General features: G+C 38.1%; 1 protein-coding gene across 1 annotated transcript in view; it reads left to right on the top strand.

The window, feature by feature from the left end:
• The window catches only part of PGM5 (phosphoglucomutase 5), a 66973-nt gene that overhangs the window by 21005 nt on the left and 22185 nt on the right, over positions 1-23783 (top strand). The window contains exon 7 of the mRNA XM_085312451.1: positions 21586-21701. Within this exon, the coding sequence (XP_085168577.1) occupies positions 21586-21701 (116 nt within the window). The remainder of the gene's footprint in view (positions 1-21585; positions 21702-23783) is intronic.

Below are 23783 nucleotides of genomic sequence, written 5' to 3'. Positions count from 1 at the left end.
GGGAAGGGAAGGGAAGGGAAGGGAAGGGAAGGGAAGGGAAGGGAAGGGAAGGGAAGGGAAGGGAAGGGAAGGAAAAAGGAGAGGAGAAGAGGAAGGAGAGGAGAGGAGGGGAAGGGAAGGGAGGAGAGGGAAGAGGAGAGGAAAGGAATTGACTCAACAGAGCCACTGTCTTTTGGGCTCATGAAGGCTTTCTTCTGAAGTCTCTGCTGGAGAGTGAAGGAAAACTGCCTCCTTTTATGGTACATTCATATTGGGTAGCCACAGTTCAGCCTAAATCATTGTACTGGGGCTTTTACTTGAGCTATACAACAATAATGCATAGCACTTGAAAGTAAGGATTTAGAAAATCTGATGCTTCGTTCACTTGTGTGATTGATGATGTGTTGTTTAATCACTACACGTTTTTCACCACACATTATTAAACTTTAAAATAGGAAGCAACCAGAGGACTTAAATGTTGCTTAGGGATACAGTACTCATAAACAGAACAGTGAATTACAAGAAAATTTCATTAAGATGTTTAACACTGACGTGTTTGCTTGAAGTGACTGCTGGATTATACTTGCATGTACAAAGTGTTCATGCTAGGAGAGTGTAGCAGCAGTTGACAGGAAACATTTGTGTTAATATGATCCAACATCAACAGGATTGTGGCAGTAAGTCTCCAGACTTCAGACTTGAATTCTCTGGCAATAAATGCTCTTCTCTTGGTGTTCTTTCTCTTGTGGGGAACATGAAACTCTGTACCTTGTTAAACAAACTATTCTTTTCATGTCCTTGCATACCAATTTATCTCATGCCTGCCAAACAGGAAAAGAAACAGCATACTGAGATGCTAGCTAATAGTCTGCCAGTTGAAAAGCTCAAGGGCAAGTAAAAGTTGTTTCTGTGGGAATTAGAAGCTGTGTGGGTGTGAAAAATAGCAGTCAAGTTGGCACAGCAAAAGCAGACGGTTTGGGCAGTTTTGGTGTGGTTACAACTATCTAATTGTATTAGTGCATGTATCAGATCATTGCAACACCATGTAGATACTCTGATCATGCTTATCCTGAGCAAAGCTAAGTACCTCAAGCTGTCACTTTAAGTCTGTTAGTGCTGCTATCCGTCTTTTAATGCATGTTTGATAGGTTGGTATTCTGTCTTCTGATTGTCCATTTACTCTCTGGCTGTCTAGAGGCAGGTTTTAAGCATATCACTGTTCTGATATGCTTAAAGAAATGTCTTCATGAGTGGAGTTTAAAGATGTGATTAGCTCCAAGAAAGCCATCTGGGGTGCTGGAAGGAGGCTATTCCTTGCAGCAACTCTTAAATTCACAGTGCTATTGAGCATTTGGAGTGGGGTCAGCTTTGTCTGAAGTTCTGCTTAAATAGCTCTGCTGGCCTGTTTCTGTGGGAGAGGAGCCCCAAGCCATATAAAAGGAGCAGTGAATGACACAAAACAGAAAAAACATTAATTCACCTAACTCTCTTCTTACAATTATTTTGCTCAGCTACAGAACAAAAGCTCTCTTTCTTCTTATCCTTTTTAAGCAGTCAAATTCTTCTTTTTTTTACTGTGTAGAAAGGAGCAACACTGTTCGAGGAGTTTTTACCTCATTATAAGGATTAAGAAACAGAGGAAGAGTTATCTGGATTGTAGGGAACTGCCCAAGAAAAGAGCCTCTCCTATCTGGAAATGCCAGAGAAGCAAACAGCTATCTTCACTAACAGATATAACCACTTTTTGCCATTTAAAACACAGTCATAATAGGAGGAAACCACACTAGGAAATTCAGCTACCTGGCAGATCCCAAGTACAACAGGCACCAAAAAGCATTGTATATCTCAGGGACTCTTCTGAGGGAGTAAAGGACCTAGGCCTTCAACTTGTGCATTGTGCAGTGAGTAGTCCTTAAGGAGTCTGGGGAATGAAGTGTCCTTTTAATGCTGCAGCTTGTTCTGAGTCTAACTGGGGTCAGCTGAAAGGGTGAAATTCTGTAGTTTAAACAAAGTTTTAAAGGCCCTATCTGTACTGATCAGAAAAACTGATTGCAGCGTATTCTCTTTACTCTGTTACAATATGGTTTCAGTGTGGTGTTTAGCTGTATATTATTTTCTATTTGAAGATTTTCTTCAAAACTTAATGAAGGAAATCTATTCCAACATATTAAGTATAAATAATTATTATGAAATCTGCCTATCTGTGCTCAATTAGCTCTAACACAAACAAGTTTAATCTTCAATCTGAAGATCTTGARTACTTTATGGACATAAAGGGATTAATCAAACTTCAGTAGTCTTGAATGATGACATATGGCCAAATACTGTCATGGATTAAAGCAGGTTAACAGGGGAACTGTGTCGGTTTATGTAAGCATGAAATATGGCTTATAGTGAGTTCGTTATAAATAAGAGAATTGTTGACTAGGAAATGCAGGCCTGTTGCTTTCAAATTGGTCTCCCCAGTCTGGGAACTACCACAGAATCACAGATCAAAGTTTTCATTCCCTGCTTTAGGTGTATCTGATCTTATTTTCAAATGATGCTGAGAACTAACTTCCATACACCTCATTTGAGTTAGCAGGTGATAAGCACCCGTGAAAAGTTTGACCTTTTCCAGCAGCTATAGATCTTCTTTAATTGAGCACCTAATTTGAAAAATGAAGCCTAAATGATGTACATAAAGTCAGACAACCTGTAACAAAGCAAAGGCTCAAGGTTGACCCAGGGTTTCCTGTGCTTTAACCTTAGGCGAAGCTAAAGCTTTAGTCCTTCCTCTGTAAAAAAAAAGTCCTTCCTCTGAACAAAGTTTTGTATGAGTTGAATTAATGAAGAAGGCTTTTTATCTCTATTTAACAAGCAGTAGAAATTAAAGAAGCATGTAACTCTGAATTTCTATGGAAAACAACATACCTGCATTCCACTTGTGCCTTTTGATTATCTTCTGGAATTTTTCATTTATAAATACTGCACAGGTTTTTTTGTATTTCTTTTCTTGTGAATCTGTAGCTTGTTGTTTCTTTGTAGCCATCTCCTTTTCTTCTATACTGTTGGTCGTCTCTTTCAGTGACAACCTGCATGCAGAATAGAAGCAGATTAGGTTCTGTGCATCCCTTTCTCAACATTAATGTTCACTACTGTTCTATATAATAAAGATAAAGAAAATAATAAAGACTTCTCAAAGTTATAAATACAACTTTCTATCTGGGTGATACAGCATTTATTACTGAGACGGTGATGTGTTCATGTTATGCCAGCTGTGACCTCGCTCTTTTATGTTCTWATCCTTCAGTACGATAAGTCAGTCTCACTTGCTCTTATCTCGAATAGGATGGCTGTGAATTTTGTAAGACACCTCTGTCAAAATAAGTCCATGTCAAATTAGCTGGAACAAGTGGAAGGTCTGTTGTGCAGAAGGATGACTGCGTAAAACCTTCATAAACAAAATTTAACACATTTGACCAAGTTTTTGAGCGCTGTGTACTGGAAAATACATTCAGGATTTGTCATTTTGTAAATAACACTGCAATATTAAAAATAGTCTTAAATGTTATCTGTGTATTTGTATACCTGGTTAAAAATGRTAGTTTGTGTGTATCAGCTTTCAAGTATGTTACCATACTTGAAAAGGTACCAAATGGTACGAAACCAAATGTTTCATTTACAGAGAAATGACATGCTTGAAAAACTTTTTGGAGAAAAAAGAAACAATTATCATTACAAGGCATTGATGTTCCTTCATTAGCTGTACTTCTTAGTTTTATTCCTACAAAATGCATTCAGTCTAGCTGTTATCCTCTCATCCTTGAATGTTTCCTAAGCAGTGATGGCAATCTGTCATTGCAAATGATTTCAGGGGTATCTTTAAGGAAATGACTCTGCCTCCTTTGATGCTGAATTTGGTGTGCTTTGGTATAATGTGGTGTATTTGCCTCGGGCAAGCCCACTGCATTTTTGGCTATCCARTGTCTCGTTATCCTAGCCTGTACTGATGAAAACATTCCTGCACTGTGATCATGACAGGCCACATCTCAGATGTATGTGCAGCCCCCTTTTTTCCCTCCCTCCTTCTAGAGATTAGTTTTCAAGCAGGCATGATACAATCATGACCTTTCTGGCAGAAAAACTCCTTAGATTTCAGCTGCAAACYCATAGCCTGTCAGATTGAGAAGAAGTTCAGTAGTGTGAGATTCCACATAAAAAGAGAGCTCCTACCCTCCTTCAAAGGAGAGTCTTGTGCTTTTCTTGACAGCATTATGAATATTAATCACAACAGCTGTAAGGAACACAAGATTTCTTTAGTAGCTATTAATATTTCCTCCTTAGTCCTTCCTTCCCTTTTTTCATAACAGGGAGAACATTTTTTTCTTTGTTTTTCACAATTGTCTAGATTTTAATCATGTGTTGCGCCTGCAAGGAGAATAATATGGAGCCAGGAGTCAAAAGTCTTTCTGTAATGAATGAGGAATAAAAGCTGTTCAGGAGCCAATTCCAAAAAAGCATGTAGTATGAAAATTTAGCAAGATTCATACCCCCCCTTTTAATCCTTGAATTTCTTGGATTTATCTTACTCCTTCTGCTATCACCAGCATATGACAGTGAGAGGAGACTTTTTGTGCTTTTGCAGTTTAAATAGTGCAGGGATGAGTGTTTATTCTTAACACTTTTCAGGACAGCTGCAGACAGACTATAAGACATTTTCTCAGCCAAAGAGGAGAATGAACCTCTCTCAGCATGTTGCATATTTTAGAAATATTCAAGAGATAAACTCTCTCTGTTGTCCTTTACAGCTAAGCCGCAAGAACGGCTATGCTGTCCCGTGGCCCACCTCCTTACTGGGCACACTACCATTTTTTTTTTTTGAATCTGAGGGAGATTCACTTGCCAGAACTGAGCCCAAAGGCAGCTGAGCCCTATGAGGAATGGCAGGCTGCAGGGCAAAACACAACATGCAGCTCTTACCCTCATTCCCAGTTACATTCTGGCCTGTTCCTGAAAAACCAACAGCTATGATAGGATAGCCCAAAATGAGCAGGTACAGGGGCTATGCAATGTGCAGCTTTCTGAACTGACTGCAGAAAGTTGTGTTCAAAGCTCTCTACGTTTAAAAAGAAATGAGAAATTTAAAAATTCAGAGTGCTGTCTTTCCAGCTTAAGATTTGACTGTAAATGAAGTCTGCTTGCACAGTTTCCCCTTTATGGTTAGAAAGAACAGATTTTGGTGCTTCCTGGTACATAAATGTATGATATAAACCTGATCCACTCTTATTAAGAAATACTTCTTTTTGCAGTTTTCACAGATGGTCAAAATTTTATCTGGGTTTAATGTGCCACATGTGACAAATGACACAAGAAAAATAAGCTTTTCAGCAATTGTTTTGAGCAGGCCTTGCTCTGTAGAGGCACAGGTATCGGTTGATAGAAAGTATTTTTGCTGTACCTTTCATCTCTCAAAAAGTATAAAAATATGAATAAACAATAGGAGTTCCTACAAATGTCCTAATAGAAAGTCCAAAAGTGTTTTAATTAAAGCAATCCAAAGAAGTTAACAGCAAAGCTTTGTGACTGCTAAAACAGAACTTAAAATAAGTCCTTTTTTCCCTCACAGGCTTACGCAGGCTTATTTTGGGCTTCAAGCTAGAAAGGCTCTCACAAGGATTAGCATGTCTCAGCATGTTTTGTCTCTGCTGAACAGCACAGCTGATTCAGCCCGAGAGCAACCTTTCTCATCAAAGGACTTCTGTAATAGGTGACCCTCATAGAGAAGGTATCCTGCTGATTTTAAAGATGACCTTCTTTCCACCACAGAATTTCAAAACAGTGCGTTTAAAATCCAATTTTTTAAATGTATTTCTTAAACATAATCTCTTGCTGATTGTTTACGAATTACGAAGATGGGCTTTTTTTTCCCTTAAATTCTAAGTGTTTTGAAGAAGACCTGTGTAAAACTGTGAAAGCTGGAGAAGTTAACACTGTTTAAAGACATTTGGAAATGTCCTTGGAACAGATCTTACGTTAAGACTCAGTCCTATGAACTGTCAGGTCAGTTTACAAGGTACAGAAACATCCAGGCTTGGAGAAACTGTTCCCCTTCCTGTTTTGTTGAGGAAACAAGTAACAAGGCAGACTGTTAATAGAGCATACTATATAACTGTAATATATAACTGTAGTAAATAACTGTTATGTATAACTATATAACAAGGCAGACTGTTAATAGAGTGTACGTAGAAGCTTACAGTGACCGCCATTTTTCTGGCGAAAAGAAAAAACAGTCTCTGCTAATGAAGCTTAACTAAAGTCATAGACCATGCATTTGGGAGTGGGACAGTCACAGGCTGTCTAATATAGTCACCTGCAGTCATTAAAAATGTGACCAGTATCTTTCCTAGAACAGGGTATAGTCTTTCTGCTGTGAGTCATAGCAACTTCCAGAGGCTGAAATAAGCTTGGAGTCTTTAAAAAGTTACATCTCTTTTGTAAAAGTGTATTGAAAATGATGGAAGTCATCATATATGATCACTAACTTTTCCCTTCATCCTTTAATTTACTGCCATGGAGGGGTTAATTTACTCTAGATGTATATGAATGCTGAAATAGTAATGAAGAGCGATTCCCATATCTCAGCCAACGAGGGCATTAAGGATTACTGCAGTACTTTTGTAGTGCTTGCCACATGCTTGCAAGATGGTACGKTTTTTTTTCACTAGTGTTGTGAACTCTGTGCAATCAAACCTCAGATGCTGTGTTGATCTACGGCACATGTGTGTGAAATTATACCTAATAGCAAATCTGAGAAGTGTGCCAACTGTTTTATTATTTGAAAGACAAAATTCTGTCAGGATATATTGCTGCCAAAGCACATCTCTCCCTTAATAGTTAATCATAGAAATGTTTCTGTTTGCTGGTTGTCTTTAGACGAGCAAATTTTGTCTCTCGCTTTATCCTTACTTTTAAAACAGCTGTAGCTAGATATTGTATATGTCAGCAGCTCTTTATAGTGATTCTGTCAGAGGCTCTATGAAGAAAGCATTAAAATCTGCACAGGGCAGGGRTTCGCATGCTCTTTGTCCTGAAGGATACACTTCCTTTGGGAGTTGACTCTAGAAACATTTGTAAAAGCGGTTGCAAAGTTAATGCATTTTGGAATTGAATCTTGAACTGATGACTAAAGCAACATGAGAATAGCATTGATATGGAATATCACAATGAGCACGCACCTGTTAGCATCCCACACACTGAAGAAAACAAGCCCATAGTAAGAAAGGGTTACACAGACTGCATCTTGTTCAAAACTTTCCAATGCATTTGTAACCAAGAGAAACAGATGAAAACAATGTTGGTTACTGTAATAGTTTTGTTGAACTTTCAAACTTACTAGTTGGGGTTTCTGGAAGTTCAATACAGCCAAAAGGCTGAATGATGGCATTTTCATGTATTATATATAGATGGGGCTTACTTATGCTAAAAAGATGATGATCGGAGGACTGGAGCATCGCTCTGATGAGGAAAGGCTGCGAGAGCTGGGCCTGTTTAGCCTGGAGAAGAGACTGAGAGGGGGTCTTATCAATGTCTACAAATACTTTCAGGGAGTATCAGTGGGGTGAGGCTGCACTCTTTTCAGTTGTCCCATGTGACGGGACAAAGAGGCAATGGGCAGAAACTGAACCACAGGAAGTTCCACCTGAACATGAGGGGAAATTTCTTCCCTGCGAGAGTGACGGAGCCCTGGAACAGGTTGCCCGGAGAGGTTGTGGAGACTCCTTCTCTGGAGATATTTAAAGCCCACTTGGCTGCAACGCTGTCTAACATGCTCTAGGTGACCCTGCTTGAGCAGGGGTTTGGACTAGATCATCTCCAGAGGTCCCTTCAAACCTCAACCATTCTGTGATTTTGTGAGTCTGTGATATAGCTTAAAAGCATATCACATGAATAGTTTTTACCCTTGCCAACTTGTCGGTGAGATCAGAGAAAAATTTCTCATTTTCCTCACTCTTTTCAGCTATATCACTCATTTCAGTTTCTGAGAAGAAGTGGGGTCTTTCTTTTTGATAGAACTGCATTTTAATTAGATTGTTACTGTTGCAGTAGCATTTATTGCCTCAAAACCAACATCATGAAGTTGCCTAAATGTTGTAGTGTGGACTAAATGGCAGCCTGTATGATTCCTTTAATGATTGCTCCTTTTTTTTYCCTTTTTMTCAGTAGTGTGGATCTCATGGGTGGTGTGTAGAAATATAGCACCGTGGATGCCTGTGCTGTGTCTTTGTGTGCTCTGGAAGRCATTTACACCAAACTGGCATCTATTTCCATCTCCAAAAAATCAAACCAAATATCAGCAGTATTTTCCTGCTATGACATATGTTGAAATGCCATAAACATTACTAATGATTATATCTAATTTAGGTTATGAGACATCCATAATCACTGTAATTCATTTAGTTTAGTGGATTTTCTGTGCCTTAATTGCTTGCTTGTTTCCATTTTCTTCAGATTTCTGTATTTTCTTTTAACTTCTACTGTGTACTTTCCATCTAGTAAGAATGAGAGCACAACCTCACACTTTGGCTGTTTTCTGTCACCAACACTAACTACAAATACTATGACACCTATCAGTAAAATCTGATTTTGCTTCCACTAAGACTGACAGAACCTATTTATCTAGGGGTCAACTCCCAGGCAGCAAGCAGAAGGTACCAATCTATATCACTTTTTCCACTGTAAGTTTACTGTATTTCTGAATGCATGGACTCAGAACATGCTATTAGTCTCCTCTATTATGCTACAGAGCCTCCTTGCTTAATGTCATTATATAGGAAAATAGGTGGTTCGACTAGCATGCAGGATCTTTCTGTGATTCCTAAGAAAAACTATAGTGTAGATAATAGCAGGCATCTCAAGACAATTATTGCTGGTTTGTGCTAGGAAATAATCTTAGTTACACATCTGTTTGTAAACCAGAGCATTAAATTATTTAGGAGCTGCTCCTGACTGGCTGATCACTCATTGTTAGGGTAATCTGCCAGATTATTTTACCTCTTCAGTGATCTAGTCTCTTACTTTTCTCAGTCTTTTTTTTCCATGTGAAGACTGATTTCTCAGGGAGGACTGGGCATGATGCAATTGTAAGGATAGCTCTTTTGTAGCCTAGAAATATTGGATATCAGCTCTCACACACTTGTTCACACCAGCTCTTGGTCCTTGCCTCTTCCAGAAGAAATCTCCGTACAAACATACTTCACTTCGGTCTTTCCCCCAACATTTAGAACGAGGCTTTAAGAGGCCTGATTCATGCTTGGCTTCCTTAATTCTGTGATCTTACTGGTGTTATTACCAGGCTGTGAGCTGCCTGTATGAGCTCCTCATACAATTTAAATATATCTTTGCTCACTTGAAAAATCAGCTTTATGGTGGATATCACTCAGCCAGCAGAACTAGTGAGACTGAATGGAGGTTCCTGTAACTAACAAGAATGAAATGATTGTTCAACATCAAACTGAGATGTTCACCATAAAATGTTTAACCTCGCTTAAACTAAGCCATCAGTCTGTTCTTCTTCCATCCTTATAGCCACCATTAAACTTCATATACCAGATGTTTTCAGAGCAATTTTTTGTTATTTTCACCAGATGAATCAATTCTTTGTGGCACTGGAAAAGTTGCAGAAAGCCTGGCTGTATGTTCTTGGAAGGTCTTCAGATAGATCATTCAGTGCATAACTGTTTGAAGAGATGAAAGCCCAACAACTCTTTAGCATATCTTAGAGTATTTCTGTAGCTGAGCTAAAATGGGAAGGAGGTCCACTGAGTTCCTACTGGGCCTGTAACACAGGTTATACCTTAGCATTGGTGACTTGCTGTTGCCCAACTTAAGAACAGCTGTTTTGCAGACCCTTTATTTAACTCGTTATCTTTAGAATCTCTTAGACATCACTCTGCTACTTGAAACACTGCTGGCAAGTCAGCAAGTCACCATAATTGAGTGGAGTCCATATGGGCAGAAATGCAGAGAAGAAATATATCTTCTTAACTTTCAATAAACGTTTATTCTAGAAGTATTTCTTCCCCTATGTGGTCTCACAAGCTGCCCTTCCTCCCTCAAGCTTTGGAGTCCCTCTCAGCTAGGATTTTTTATTAGTGATGACTGAGATCTGGACCAACCAAACAGAGGTTTAATAGACTTTGAATACAGGGTAAAGCAAGCTGGTATAAGGGACAGAAGCTTTTACTGAACTGGACAGAAATTTGTATTTCTGGTTAAAAAATAGGACAGGAGGTCTCTCAAGCACAGGAAGATCATGTACAATGCAGAGGCTCAGCACATACAAACATCTCAACTAGCTTCAGAAACTAACTAAAGAAACCTTGGGGTTCTCTAAAGGGTGTGCCCACAGCATCCTGTTTTTCTATATAGATGTACACACTSAGGAGAAGTCAGACGCAAGAGGATAAACACATGCATTTTAGCACATTAAAAGTACTTCTTCCCTCCCCTTAAAAAAATAAACCTTCCAACTTATCATTATTTACACAGACCTATGCACCTTGGCATCAGATTTTTTTTTTGCCTCCGTAAGGAGTAGTATTTCTGTCTGCAAGGTGCCCRATTTGGCAGCAAATTTCTTGAAAACACGTCTTTTAGTACACGTAAGTAGTCTTCTTGTTTTTAATGGGTGCTTATTACTTAATAAAGCAAAATAGCTGATTTTGCATTTTGACAGCAGTTCAGCAGAATGCTTAAGAGCACACTTTACTTATAAGAAACCACAGAGAGTTGAATGGGACTATGAAAGCGTTATGTAATTGTTCATTTTAAAAATAGAATATCAGATATAGGAAAATATTGAATTTTGTACAAAAGAGTGTATAGAGTAATAGTTTTCCCAAGACTTCATCCTTTTCCATGTTTTTCCCATTTTATTATATATTTTCCTTATTATTTTTTGGCCCTGAGCCTTTATATAAAATACTTGTTGTCCTGTAAAGGAGAAACCAAKGTTGTGTTGCAGCTGAGTCCGCATTCCCCTAGCATTAGCATCCAGTGTTGCTTCTTTTTGTAAATCCTGGCACAGGTTTTGTGCTGGAGCAGAGCTAGGAAGCCCTAAGAGGACATGGAAGTGGTAGGGCTGGGAGGAACATGAGATTACAGATACCTGAATCATGCTGTGTTGCACAGGATAAACATACGTTTTACTGACTCTAGAGCTTTGAGAGGTGCCTAACATTAGTGGTGTTCAAGAGGACATCAAGTCGCTTTACTCTTTCCTCCTTTTCCCGCGGCAAATATGTGGACTATGAATTCTGTGGAGCTGCACCTGAGAAATACTGCAGTTTAGTTCCTGGGCTGCTTTATTGTTTCTTATTGTCCCASCATGTCTGTGATCTCCCTCACACACTGCAGAAAAGGACACTGGTATCAATTCTATACTTAGAATAAACTCCTGTTTTAAGCACATTCAGTCCAGATATAGGCATTCAGGTTGATAGTCTGAGTTAATTTTAAATACGGTGGATTCATTATGGCATGTAATATTCAACTGGAGAGAAAGAAAAAGGAAGTAATGRCCATGTGAGGAGCTCAAAATAGATAAAGTTATAACTAGTTCAAGAAGAGAATTTTACACTCAACTAATTCGTGCTAAAAAGTAACTGAGAATCATTTATAGCAGTTAGATGTGAATTCATGTAAGGTGTGGTTCCGCTGCCTGTAATAACAGTACAAGTATTTCTTCTGTAATGAAATACTTCTCATTGTGATAAAATAATTGGTCTTTTAAAAAATGGAGGAATAAATTTTTCTTATCTTAACTCACAATCATATTTATTCCCAGGAGAATTCTAATTTTCAAAGCAAATACCACTATGCAAGTATTTATTTGGCTTTATTTTATTATGATTGTGCTCACAAAAATCTTCTAGAGTCTGGCAGTTGTGWCCACTTCTGATTATTTTCTGAACATTTGCTCCAGGCCAAAATCTGTCGGAGTGATGACTGACAGTGGGGATTTGGCGACGGGTTTCTGGAGACTGCGAAGTAGTGTGCATTTTGTACTCTGAGCTACAGTGATTTTCATGCTGACAGCACCTTCCATACCATGATAGTCTGGCTGAGCAGAAGCAGATGTTGTAGCCTCATTGGCCAGTTTCCTGTTTGAAGGAGAGATTTCTAATAAAATTCATTTTTCAGGGTGGAATTTCTTTAATGCCGTATTTCCTTGAAAAGAAGGAAACTTTGACAGCTTCCACATGCACAAACTTCAATTAAAGCCTCTTAAGCACTTAGCTCTTCAGAGAGCTTTTGTGTGTCCTGGAATCACACTGGTAAGACTTTTTGTCATCCTCTAGACTTTAGTTAGGGAACTCTTAAAACAAAACTGTGTTTATGGCCTTAAAAGCAAAGCCTAGATATCAGACCTCCTTCACTGCAACTTCTAAAAAGTGGTCTAGCTTCTCAGGTGAAGATCCTTTAACCATTCGCAGTCCCCTTGCCTACAGGCTGGCGGTGGTCGCAATCTCGTTGTGACAGTATGTATATAACAAGCCTGCGGTTGGTAGCTTTTATGCCAGCAGTAGTTTTGTAACCGTGACAGTAACCTGCTTGCAGCACTGAAGAATGTGAAGTGAAACATTTCAGCTTTGCATACTGCTTATTTTATTTATAAAAGATACATTTATTGTCCCTATTCACTAATGGATTCTGTAAAAATGGCATTTTGCTCCAAATTAGGAAGACTAGACTGAAATACAGTGTCCATAAAAAGTATCCTTACACCTCCTGCCTATAGCGGACAGGATGATCACATTAGTCATGAAGGCAAAAAGCTGTACTGTCTATTTTTACATCAATCATTTATTCCTTAAACAGCAGGGAAAGGGCAGAGGCAGTCTGCAGTCCTTTCTCAGAGTTTTGAAGCAAAGTAGTGCTGCAGCTGTAAGCCTGCTTGGGAAAATATTTCAATTCCCCAGCACACCCCCAGCCTTATAGTTGGCTATGAAGTTAGGTACGTGAATTTACTTTTTCCACCAGGCCCTGAGCTAGAGACATGCCTGTTGGGATTAGGACACAAATTAGTTTACCGTTAATTTGTAAGGCTCTCATGGACTTCTAAAAGTTCTGTCTTTTTTTCTGTGGGTTGCACAAGATTCTTGCATCATTTGATGGAGGTATTGCAGAATTTGTGTGCAATAGAACTTGCAGTAAGAGGTATTGAATTATGTGTTCACAGCAAGGCCTATAGATGGCAACAGTAACTCCCAGGGTCATGCTGAATGTATGTTTGTGAGCTAGAGTTCCCTGACGAGTTTTAAATGATTATTATGATGGGGTGAGTTTTTTCAAATATGCCGCTACAGGAGANAAAAAAAAAAAAAAAAAAAAAGGAAAAAAGAAAGAAAAAAGAAAACAATTAATTGAAAGGCCCAAAGGGAGATATTAAATTTTAATTTGTTTATGTTAGGAATTTAAAGCCAAGGGGCTGAAACTTCATGCAACAGAGTATGTCCTCAGAGTATTGTAGTAGTTGTGCTAAAAATGAACATACTCCTTGTAGCTCAAGTAAATTCTGTGTACATATGGTTACTGAATGTTACAAGGGCATGAGAAAGATGGGTAGTTTTTACAGGACTTTGCCTTTCTACTGGGATAATTTTTAGCTTGTACTCTTGAAAGCTTTCAGACACAAGGAAAGACCAATGTGGGTTTGAAGGGCAGGAAAGGATATTGGAACAGTAAGTTGGCATCACAGTCATTTTGCATGAGTGCCAGGAGGCTCCACTGATAGGGAATTCAAGCAGTCTTGGATAAAATTTAACAGGGAGATGAYTTCTGCAGTGTTATTAGCAATTCATACACATCCTCAGAATTAATGTTGACCAAAACTCCACCTAAAGTTACTAACTGTCAATCAGCGACTACTCGTGAACATCAGACCTTGTTTCAGTTTACCTTTATTTCACGTGCAGAAAAACTGGGGATGGGGAAGGTGCAAGGAGCGAGKAGGGAACAAAACCAAAAAAGCTGAATGGTTTTAGATCCTTTGTAGCTAGAATGCCTTCAGAAGCTTTTTGTTTCTCAATTTACCTGTTATTTTGATCTTTCTTTGTGAAATATAACATGCCAGAAAACAGGAAGAAAATGAACTTGCAGTCTATGAAATAGTTTCTTTCTGCCTTGTGCTCCTGACAGCCCTTCTGCCAACCATGGCAGTTTATATCTTATCGTAATGAAGTGTCCTGGTTATCTGTTTTGTGTGCAAGGGCTTAGCATTCCACTGCTTTTTGCTTAATAAATTAAAGTCCATGAGGGAGCAACACTGTAATACTTGACCATATAAGGGGGGTGACTGTTGTTTTAGTTCTGCTCTTTCAACAATATGCAGTTGAAGCCTTTTAAGGGAAGGTGGTGCAGGCAGAAGGAAAACATCCAGAAGTAGGGCATCTATTTCAGATTATAGGTGGTGCCAGTGCTGTTGCTGTCGTTGCTACTGCTGTGAATTTCTGACAGACTCTTAGAGTTTCACAGTTGAAATGAAGAAGGAGAGGCTTACAGATGAGACTGAAGAAAAAAATTAACTATTCAGTTTATGGCTCCAGCTTCTGGAGGAATAATAGGAATGAAGAGGAAACTGACCAACGGTCGACCAAGTTACACTTCCAAAATCTGAGAAAATAAGTGGCAAAAGGCTCCTCAGCATCAGTAAAAAGAGAATACTGAAAGAGTGAAAATGTCATGCAATAAGAAAGGGATAGGGACTCTGTGTATAACTAAAAAGCTAGTGAATATTGCATCTAATTTTCAAGAAGTTTTTTTAATTTTTTTTTCTTTGAGAAAGTAATTTGAATGTTGGAGAAGGAATAAGATGACTAAAGCAAGTGATGGCACAGAAAAAGAACTGTGGTAGCATGATACAAGCAGTTCAATCCTGGATACCATCTCACTACTCCAGAAGAATGAACCCCTGCGCTCTTAGGTTCAGCTGCAAGTACTATTAAGTAATATCAAAGCAAAGATTGTGCCATGCAGTTAGAGAGTAGTTAAAGCAGGATCTCTTAAAAAAAGGAAAGGAAAGGAAAGAGTGGTACAGATGAATGTAAGTCAGTTATTTTGATCTCAGAAGTATCCAGGGTGTTAAAACAATTCTGAAGCACATCACTAATAAAATACCAGATAAAACAAAACATAGATATGTCAAGGTTAGACTGTGCCAAGCTAACTTGCTGTTTTTTCTGCTAGTGCAGATTTTCTAGATAAAGATTTTCTAGATCTAGATTTTCTAGATAAAGAAACTGCAGATCCTTAGTTGTAATATTTTCATTCTTTGTATGAAAAAAGACCAGAAAAACTGGGAAAAAAAACAGATCTTTTAGTTTTGGTCAGACAACAGTTTTTACTCTAGAATAAAATACGCTTTAGCCCTTATATCAGATGAGACTTTTATCATCTGGAGATTAGTGGAAGTAATATAGGCTCTACTTTCATGGCAGAAATAGAGATTTATAAGCCCCGATCTGGAACATATTTGTTGTGTAGCCAGTAAGCCTGAAAGGAACTGGTATACAGGTTCGATCTTTTGGAGAAATGCAGTTACGGCATAATACCCCACAGTGGCCTACTTCCTTCAGCTCCTCTTGACCTCAGTAAGGCCTCTGAGTGCTTAGCCTCTGCAGAATCAGGCTCATTGTAGTCCAAACACTACTGCACCCTGTCTGCCTCCATACTGGCTCTGCAGAGGGGAGCTGTACTGACAAAATGTGTCGGTGAAATGTGGTCTGTGTTCAGAGATCTCCTCATCCAAATGTTTGTCGGTATTTTTGAAATGGGCAGCAGGCACCTGCAGATGATGGAAGTCAAGAGTGACAAAGACACACGGTAACCATTTCCTCAGTGATTCTTGTATTAACTACTCTTTCTTCCTCCAAAGCTGGAGCTGACTCCAGGCAGCGTTCCAGCTACAGTGCAAAGCTCTAACCAGTTATTTACAACATTTCATGAGACCTGTCGAAGAAAGCCTTTTCTCCAGTGTTGTGACCTTTATCTTTGTGGTGAACAGGCGTCATGACTTTGGCAGGATAATTCTGCTTGATTGACTGATCTATTCTGAGAAGTTATCCAAGTTTTACTGGGCACAAGAAAGCCAGTTTGCCCTTGGCCATTTGTTTTATCTGAATGATAAATATTTGTTAGGTCTTCTTGTGGCACTGTAGAGAATAGGTTGGAGCAGATTCTGACTTTCATTAGGGTAAGTCAGGGTAATTCTGCTGGAGTGGTGTTTTATTAGTACAAAACCACAGTGACTGAGAGATACCCTCAAGGGCCCCTTGGCCCTTATTAGTCCTTCCATTAAAAACAGCTTGTTGTCTCCAATGGATGGAAAACAGAGAGAGAGAAAAAGGCATCATGAGAGTGTTTCTTTAACCCTTTTATGTAAGAGAACAGATTTGTTCAATGAAAGGCAATCTTTATGCACAGTTTAAGCAGGATGATATTTTTGCTCTAATGCCAAGTAAAATGATTTGGACTATGGGGAGTCCTATATCCTAGTGTTTTCCCAGTTAGATGACATGCATAAGGCAATGATGTACAAGGAAGAGTATCTGGAGCACTTTAATATGTAATTGTGAAATATATAGTTGCCTTATGTGAAGGGCATAAGTTTTCCACATCATCTATTAAGGCTTTCTGAGGCAATTTTGGAACTAGTTGTTAAATTTTTTTTTGGCAGGAAATTTTCAAAAGTTCTAGTGTTTACTATAAAGCTTATTATAATGTTCATTATTACCTTTATTATGAACTGGCCAGCTCAGGCTTTGGTGGCTCTTACTGGAGAGATCAAGAATTGGCTTAATAGTTCTGTGTTGATRCTAAACTCTCACATGGTTCTGTTTTCTAGTGATGAAAAGTTTCACAGTAGGAGGATAAATTTAACTATCTATATAACCTTGCAACAGTTTATATCAATTTAACTCACTTTATTATTTCTCCAGCTGCTATTTTTTTTAATTCACAAAATATAGTTTTAGAGCATATCTGTTATTGCAAAAAGCACGCTTCCATTTTATCTGGACTTTTTCCCTTAATCTGTGTTTCAGCATACTGGGAACATAAACACAAATAGCTGTGATACGTGCACAGTAACTAAAATGATTGTCTTACAATTTAGGTCCAAGTGTACATACATCTGTCTCAGTCTAGCCAGAGTTAACTAGTGTTATGCACAGGAACAAAAAATTTTATTGTGTAATCTCATTGATGTAGTGAACCCTTAAGTTGAAAAAAGGCAAGCAAGAGAACTGTTTGAAGACTGTCCCATTAAGTGTCTGAGATGATAAGACCCAGAACATCCACAGTTTGCTCTATTGCTTCTACATAGTTCATTCTCACAGAACATATAAACACATGGATATCAATGGTGTGGTTAGACATAAATAGACTGCTTTTACTTCAAATAGGCTAGGAATATGATCCTGTTTATAAGGCATATTTTCCTTTACTTTGAACTACTTGGAAAGTAYATTCCCATCCATCAGGTTGGCATTTTTGATAGCTAACATCTATACCCAGAGATGTCAGAGTTTGAGGCATTGTCTTATCAGGAACACTACTGTGTCTGTATCTTGATGCTGATATACCATACATATGTATATAAGAACATAACAAATTTACTCTGAAATGAGTTGAGATGATGCATCTGTGATCTATGTAAGTTAGAATTTCTTTGCAGCACCAATTCCAAAACTCAGTTTCTGAGAAAAATAGTATCTTGTCTAAGAAATCTCATACGAACAATGGAAATTTTATAGTAAGAACTTGATTTCCATTTGTAGCTTCCCAAATGTAGGTGGATGTAGGTATCCAAGAACACAAGCAGACTCCAGTGGGAACATACAGAAGGAAGACTAGAAATTTAAAATATTGTGTATATTTAGAGTTGTTCTAACTGTCCTATGAAGGCACATAACTAAAAACATCATAGATTTTAATTAACAAATCTGAGAACTTTAGAGACAGAACAAGAGCCTTTGCTTTTACTCGCTAGCACTTATTCTTTCTGATTTACAATTTCCAGAAATCCAGATGTGCCTCATCTGAAGCATTTCTTTGCCTATCAGAATAAAATATTTTATTAGTTTCTTTCAGGCTTATCATGAAGTACATATATACCCATTTACAAATTTTGGTTCAGAAGATATGTTGCCCTTTTGTCTGAGTTGCCAGACTTGTTTGTGTTTCTGGCTAGTAATGTTTTACAGTTCTGATTTTGCAATTTAAAAAAAAAAAAGGTTTTGATAAATGAAAAGTGTTTTTTTTTTAACTTTCCCTGCACTGAATCTAGTCATACTCTTTCTAGTTTAAAAAAATATGTGGGGGCAGAGGAGTTTCAATCCCTCCCCCTTCCAACATTTAATCTCTGTTTTCTCTGGCTTTGAAGATTTAGTAATTTCCCAGTTGCAGATTATATGTTTCCTTTCTCTGCAGTTATTTTCCTGTGGTCTTCTTCATTGTTATTTGTTTAATCTGATGCAGCGCATTATTCTTGTTTGTATGCCTTCCTGTGGGAATCCCTCTCATGGTTTTTGGGATCATTTGCTTTAATTGCTTACAGATTGCAGAAAAGAAGATTCTGTATTTATTGAGACTTCCATTGATGAACCTTTATTTCTATGATACGACAATTAAAAGAGGATGCGTTCAATTTTTAGTGTGCCTTTTACAGCTCTCGACCTAGTGATGTCACACAGTTAACATGTGAAGCTGAAGCACTTTGTGTGGTTATGAAGGCAGTACAGTGTCTCTGAAAGCAGCCATTAACTGCTAGGGCCAGGTTTATGTATTCTGGAGATTAACAGCTTAATACAGGAGAGATTATTTAACTGCTTTGTGTATTGCTAGAAGAATCTGAAGCTCGTGCAACAGTGCTCTTCAAAGATATCTCTGTTCAGTAAATGGTACTAGTAGATACACTGGTTCTTCAAGGCTGTTGTATGTGAAATGTACGTTCTCTTCATACAACTGAGATGGTAGGCACAGATCTATGGACAGGGATAATTTGGGGTCTTTATCTTCTCCCGTTATCATCTTTTAATCATTATACAGCCCCATACTTAGAATGGGGTTCTGCCCACTGCTCTCTTGATGAGATGATATAGCAGGCATGTCAGATATTGTAATATTTGAATGTTAACACAGAGTTTTTGTTTATTACCTTTCTGAAGCTTTGAGACAAAGAAGGATCATTTTAAAGGTCACTATAGTTTGCATTGCTCAGCTGGGACTGAAACCTTTTCATATTCAGAACTATGAAAACAGGGCTAGTTCTTGACCAAAGAAGTGATAGTCTAATGGGAAAAACAGGCAGAGAGGGGTAAGTGAACCTCCTCTAAGCACAGCTAATAGCAGAAATGATCCAAGATTAGAATGGGATATGTTGTCTCATCCATTATCTACTAGATCTTGTGTCTTTCTTGCATGATATTATGTAGCTGTCTTTTTCCCAGTGCTGCAAAACAGAAGTGGCTAAAGTTGACTGAATTTGCTGCTTCTAATTATTTACTGTGTTAACGACTTAGACTTAGGAATGAAAAAAATGTCACAAGAAACAATCTTTCATATTTTGCTATAAAATTCTGTTCCTATGTATATCATGTTTTCTTGCTTGTTTGAAAAGCTTAGTTTAAAATAAACCTCATGCCAACAGAATTATCATCTGTATTTTGAGTGCTGGCCTAATTAACAGAAAAATTTGAAAAAGTGTAAGGGCCCTGAAAAACCTTGTATGCTGATCAGTATAGGTCCATGAGGCTTTTTATACCTAGGTTTTTATTATTTTTTATTATTTTTATTTATTTTTATTATTTTTATTTTTTTTATGGCATTATGGTCCAATTCCAAGTCTGCATTTATTATCACACTGAGATTAAATATGTTTATATTCTTGAGTTCTTGAAGAGGCAGCCAGACACCTGTTCAGCTCTGCACTGTATAACTTGCTTAATGCAGTACTGTTTCTAAAAGGCCAATAAGATACTTAGTGTTATAAAAACACATGACCAAATTTGCTATGCTTGCATCTACCCTTCTACCTCTGAACAAGAAACATGGAAACCAAGTTTAATATCTAACCTCTGGATAATATTCTTTTTTTTCTTCACATCTTCACATACATACTTCACTAGCTCATTTTCAAATAAGTATGAGCAGTTCTTATGTGATCTCACTTAAAAACCACCCTTTTAAAGTGATATATAAATACAAAAATGAACATCGACTCTGAATAGCTGGAGACTTAGTTATCAATGCATATCTGTTATGAGGGGGGGGGAACTGGATTTGGAGACATAAAACAGTGCTGATTTCAGAGACAATATTTAAAGGCTGAACTGTCCAGAGTATTTAAGAACCAGGTTTCAAAAGGGTCATTTTTACCATGTTTGGGCAGTTCATCTTACACATCTACTTTAAAACAGACTGAAGGACTTGCTGAAGAAATGTCTCTTTCTGTTGATTGGAGAGATGACAGCTTTAGCCTCAACACTTAACTTCTGAGTGGATAGTGTTAGGTGGAAGAAATACCACCTGAACCATGTGCCTTGCAGCCAGGCCTGACTGCCTGAAATTGAGCAAAACATCTCACCTCAAATGTTTCTCTGTAGGATGGGATTAAGTGATTGTTGCAGCAATCCTAAGGAAGTTTTTAAGGTCCGTGTTAGTCAGTCAGATTGCTTGACCATTTCTTAAGTCTTATTTTCATATTAAAAAAATATTAGACTGAAAATCTTAAGCACAAAAAGAGAACAAGCAAATATGAATAGGAGCAAGAAGAGTGGTAATATTCATTCTGGATAAATCCTCAGCTTGGTATCAGGTTTCTTAGAGGATTTGGATTTTTTTCTTCTTTTATTTTATTTTTAGTCCATGCAAGGTTTTTTTCAGCAGAGTTTGTAATAGGAATAATTACCAACTGGCAAACTGAGGAAGGGAAAGTAGATCCAGTACATATAGCAGTTTTATTTGATTTTTGAGAATACCAGCAGGTCAGTCAGCTAAGCAGCTGGGAAGCATTTTTTGTAGATATATCACAGGAGACAGGGAAAGTAAATTCAGACTTAAGTATGGGAAAGCTTTGTTAGAGCAAATGCTACASCATGTAAACAGTCCTGTATTGTCTTGACTTTGAATACATGAGTAGAAATAAAAGTGTCTCTCAAGCATGTAGCTGTGGGCCACCTGTATTTTATAAAGGAAGGTACTTCAACATGGTGTGAAAACTTTCATTAGAAATATTGATATAACATATCCATGTATCTGTAGTTATAGATGATTGTTGCTAAGAATTGAAAGATTCTGGTAAAGTCCATTTAGCTGAGGTTCCTTCCTTTACCAAAATACTACACTTAGAGTGCATAAACATACTCAGGTTTTGGCTGAAGTCAGGTTATGAGATAAGAATCAATTCTGAACTGTTTTTGATTTGTTTTCCTTTGTTTTACTTCATAGCCCAACTCCAGAGTGCAAAGGAGATGCACTAAGACCTAATATAGTCCTCAACTGATCTTAAACCACGCAAAAAAAGTATAATCTTAATCATGTGATGTTTTATTGTGTCTTTTGTAGAGTGGCTAAAGTAATGAAAGTTCCTGTGTATGAAACACCAACAGGGTGGAGATATTTTTCCAATCTCATGGACTCTGGACGTTGCTCACTTTGTGGAGAGGAAAGCTTTGGCACTGGTAAGCAATCCCTAATCAAAATTTTCCATGGACTTTTAATGACAGTCATTTTCTTGGGTGCCTAAACTCAGGCTCAGAGAATCAGCAAATTAAGTCTATCTTGTGCTTGAACAAAGGACTGTCAGTTGCTCATATCCTGTGAGTCCTCTTCAAATCTCTAGTGTCCAGATACATAGAGTTTTGAAAAATGTAAGAAACAGGCATTCAGGAGCCCAAGGCTATCTTGTTACTGTCTAGCCAACTTTTGTTCCCTGTCATACTCTTCTGACTTGATTGTGAAAGGTCCCACTGCTCTCACTGAATGGTTTTTCACCACAGACAATAACAGTCTTTGGTACAGAGTACATGAACTGGTACATTTAATCAAACCTGTTCCAGGCATTCCTTTTTAAGACATCACAATTACTGGAAAGCCTGATAGTGATAAAATCGTTTCTAGAATGAAATAAATTGCACTGCATGCCAGCATCTGTGTTCTCCCCAAGTATTCCGTTTTGTCTGCCCCAAGAACCAGTCAGACAATACAGTGGAGTATGAATKACAAAGCTGAGCCACCTCCACGAGTTCGGTATTGTCAGAGGAAGCATTCAGAGCGAACATCTGAATTTTTTAGTCTGAACACATAGTTACAAGAAAAACTGATTTCACAGTGTGTGTTGTTTTCTCTCCTGGATTTTGTCAAAGGAATTCTTTCTTCTTCTTCTTCTTCTTCTTTTTTTTTTTTTTATTATTAGCAGCATTATGTTACATGTGCTTTTAAATGAACTTATATCAGAATAACTTAACTGTTTGCTTGGCTAGACACTTATTTTTTAATTTGATATGCGTTCCATTAAGTTCTCTTTTTGTGGAATAATTTGTTGGCTACAACGAATATTCTCAAGATAACAAGATGACGTTAATAGCATCCACATTATCTGGAAAAAAATCTTGTTTATATCATCATGCTGAAGGAAGGTTAARGTGATTTGTGATTTGAAGGAGCCTAAAAGAGTCTGATGTTGAGTTCCTACAGGCGGTAGTGCATCTGGACATCATGACCCACTGAATGCAGCATCTCCTGCTACATGCAGTTTTGTCTGTGGAGGTTTGTAAAAGAAGCAGGGATAATCTGTATGTGCCATATGTCATGACAAATCACCCCTTCGAGTCTATTTCTGCTTGGAAGGTATGGCTCCTGGAGCATCTGCATTCAATGATGTTGATGTGTCATTCTTGCAAATGTATCCTATCTCAGAGAGAAGGAAAAAATCTGTAGCTGATCAGTGGAGGCCTGACTTTGAAGAGATTTGTCAGGAAAACTTTATGGTGCCATTATAAAAAGGAACCAAATATTTTATTTATCACCTCGAAGGCTTGACTTGATATTCGTGATGCTGTCTTGCAAAGTAGAATATTCCCAAGCACTGGTGGACTTCAGCCCTGCAAATCAGCTTTATAGAAATGAAGATAAGTTTTTTCAGGGCTATGCTGACCTACTGAAAGATTGAGGGCATCACTGTGTAGTGTTAGCCTAACTTCCTCTGTGTGCAGAGTAGCAGATGGTTGTTGAAGGTGAGAGAGAAGGACAGGTGTCTCATGAAGATCAAGGAAGGGCCACTGGAGTTCACCTATTTTACCAGATAGACAAGATATTCTTGTAAGCCCTCTGTCTCTTTTTCTTTGACTTTTTTCTCTTCACTTACATCCTTTTGTGGAGCCCTAGAACAGTTGTATTTTGTGCTACCACTCTCTTCCCATTTTTAACTCCCCTCCCCTGACCTCGTACCAGTCTCTACATTTCTAGCATTCTCTGTGATCCTGTCTTAATCTGTTTCTTCTCCTCTTCCTATCCTTAATCCTTCAGATTCTTGATAAATYCCGTCTCTTGTGAGCTGTAAAGGGTGCTTGAACGACGTGTTCTTGGCCAGTACCTCAGCAATGCTTAACCTGTGCATCCTGGTCCAGTCTGGTCAGAGGAACTTTGTTTTACTCACAGCACTTGATATCGACAGAGCAGAAGGTCCCTTGACCTTGCATTTTTGCCAATGTCATCTAAAGACTGATAGGAACCCTCACAATTCAAGTCCATGGGCATCCAGA

Source organism: Rhea americana, unplaced genomic scaffold (assembly GCF_003343005.1).
Source record: "Rhea americana isolate MKP2758 unplaced genomic scaffold, rheAme1 scaffold_365, whole genome shotgun sequence".
Taxonomy (NCBI): Eukaryota; Metazoa; Chordata; class Aves; order Rheiformes; family Rheidae; genus Rhea; species Rhea americana.
This window is presented reverse-complemented; position numbering and strand designations above follow the sequence as displayed.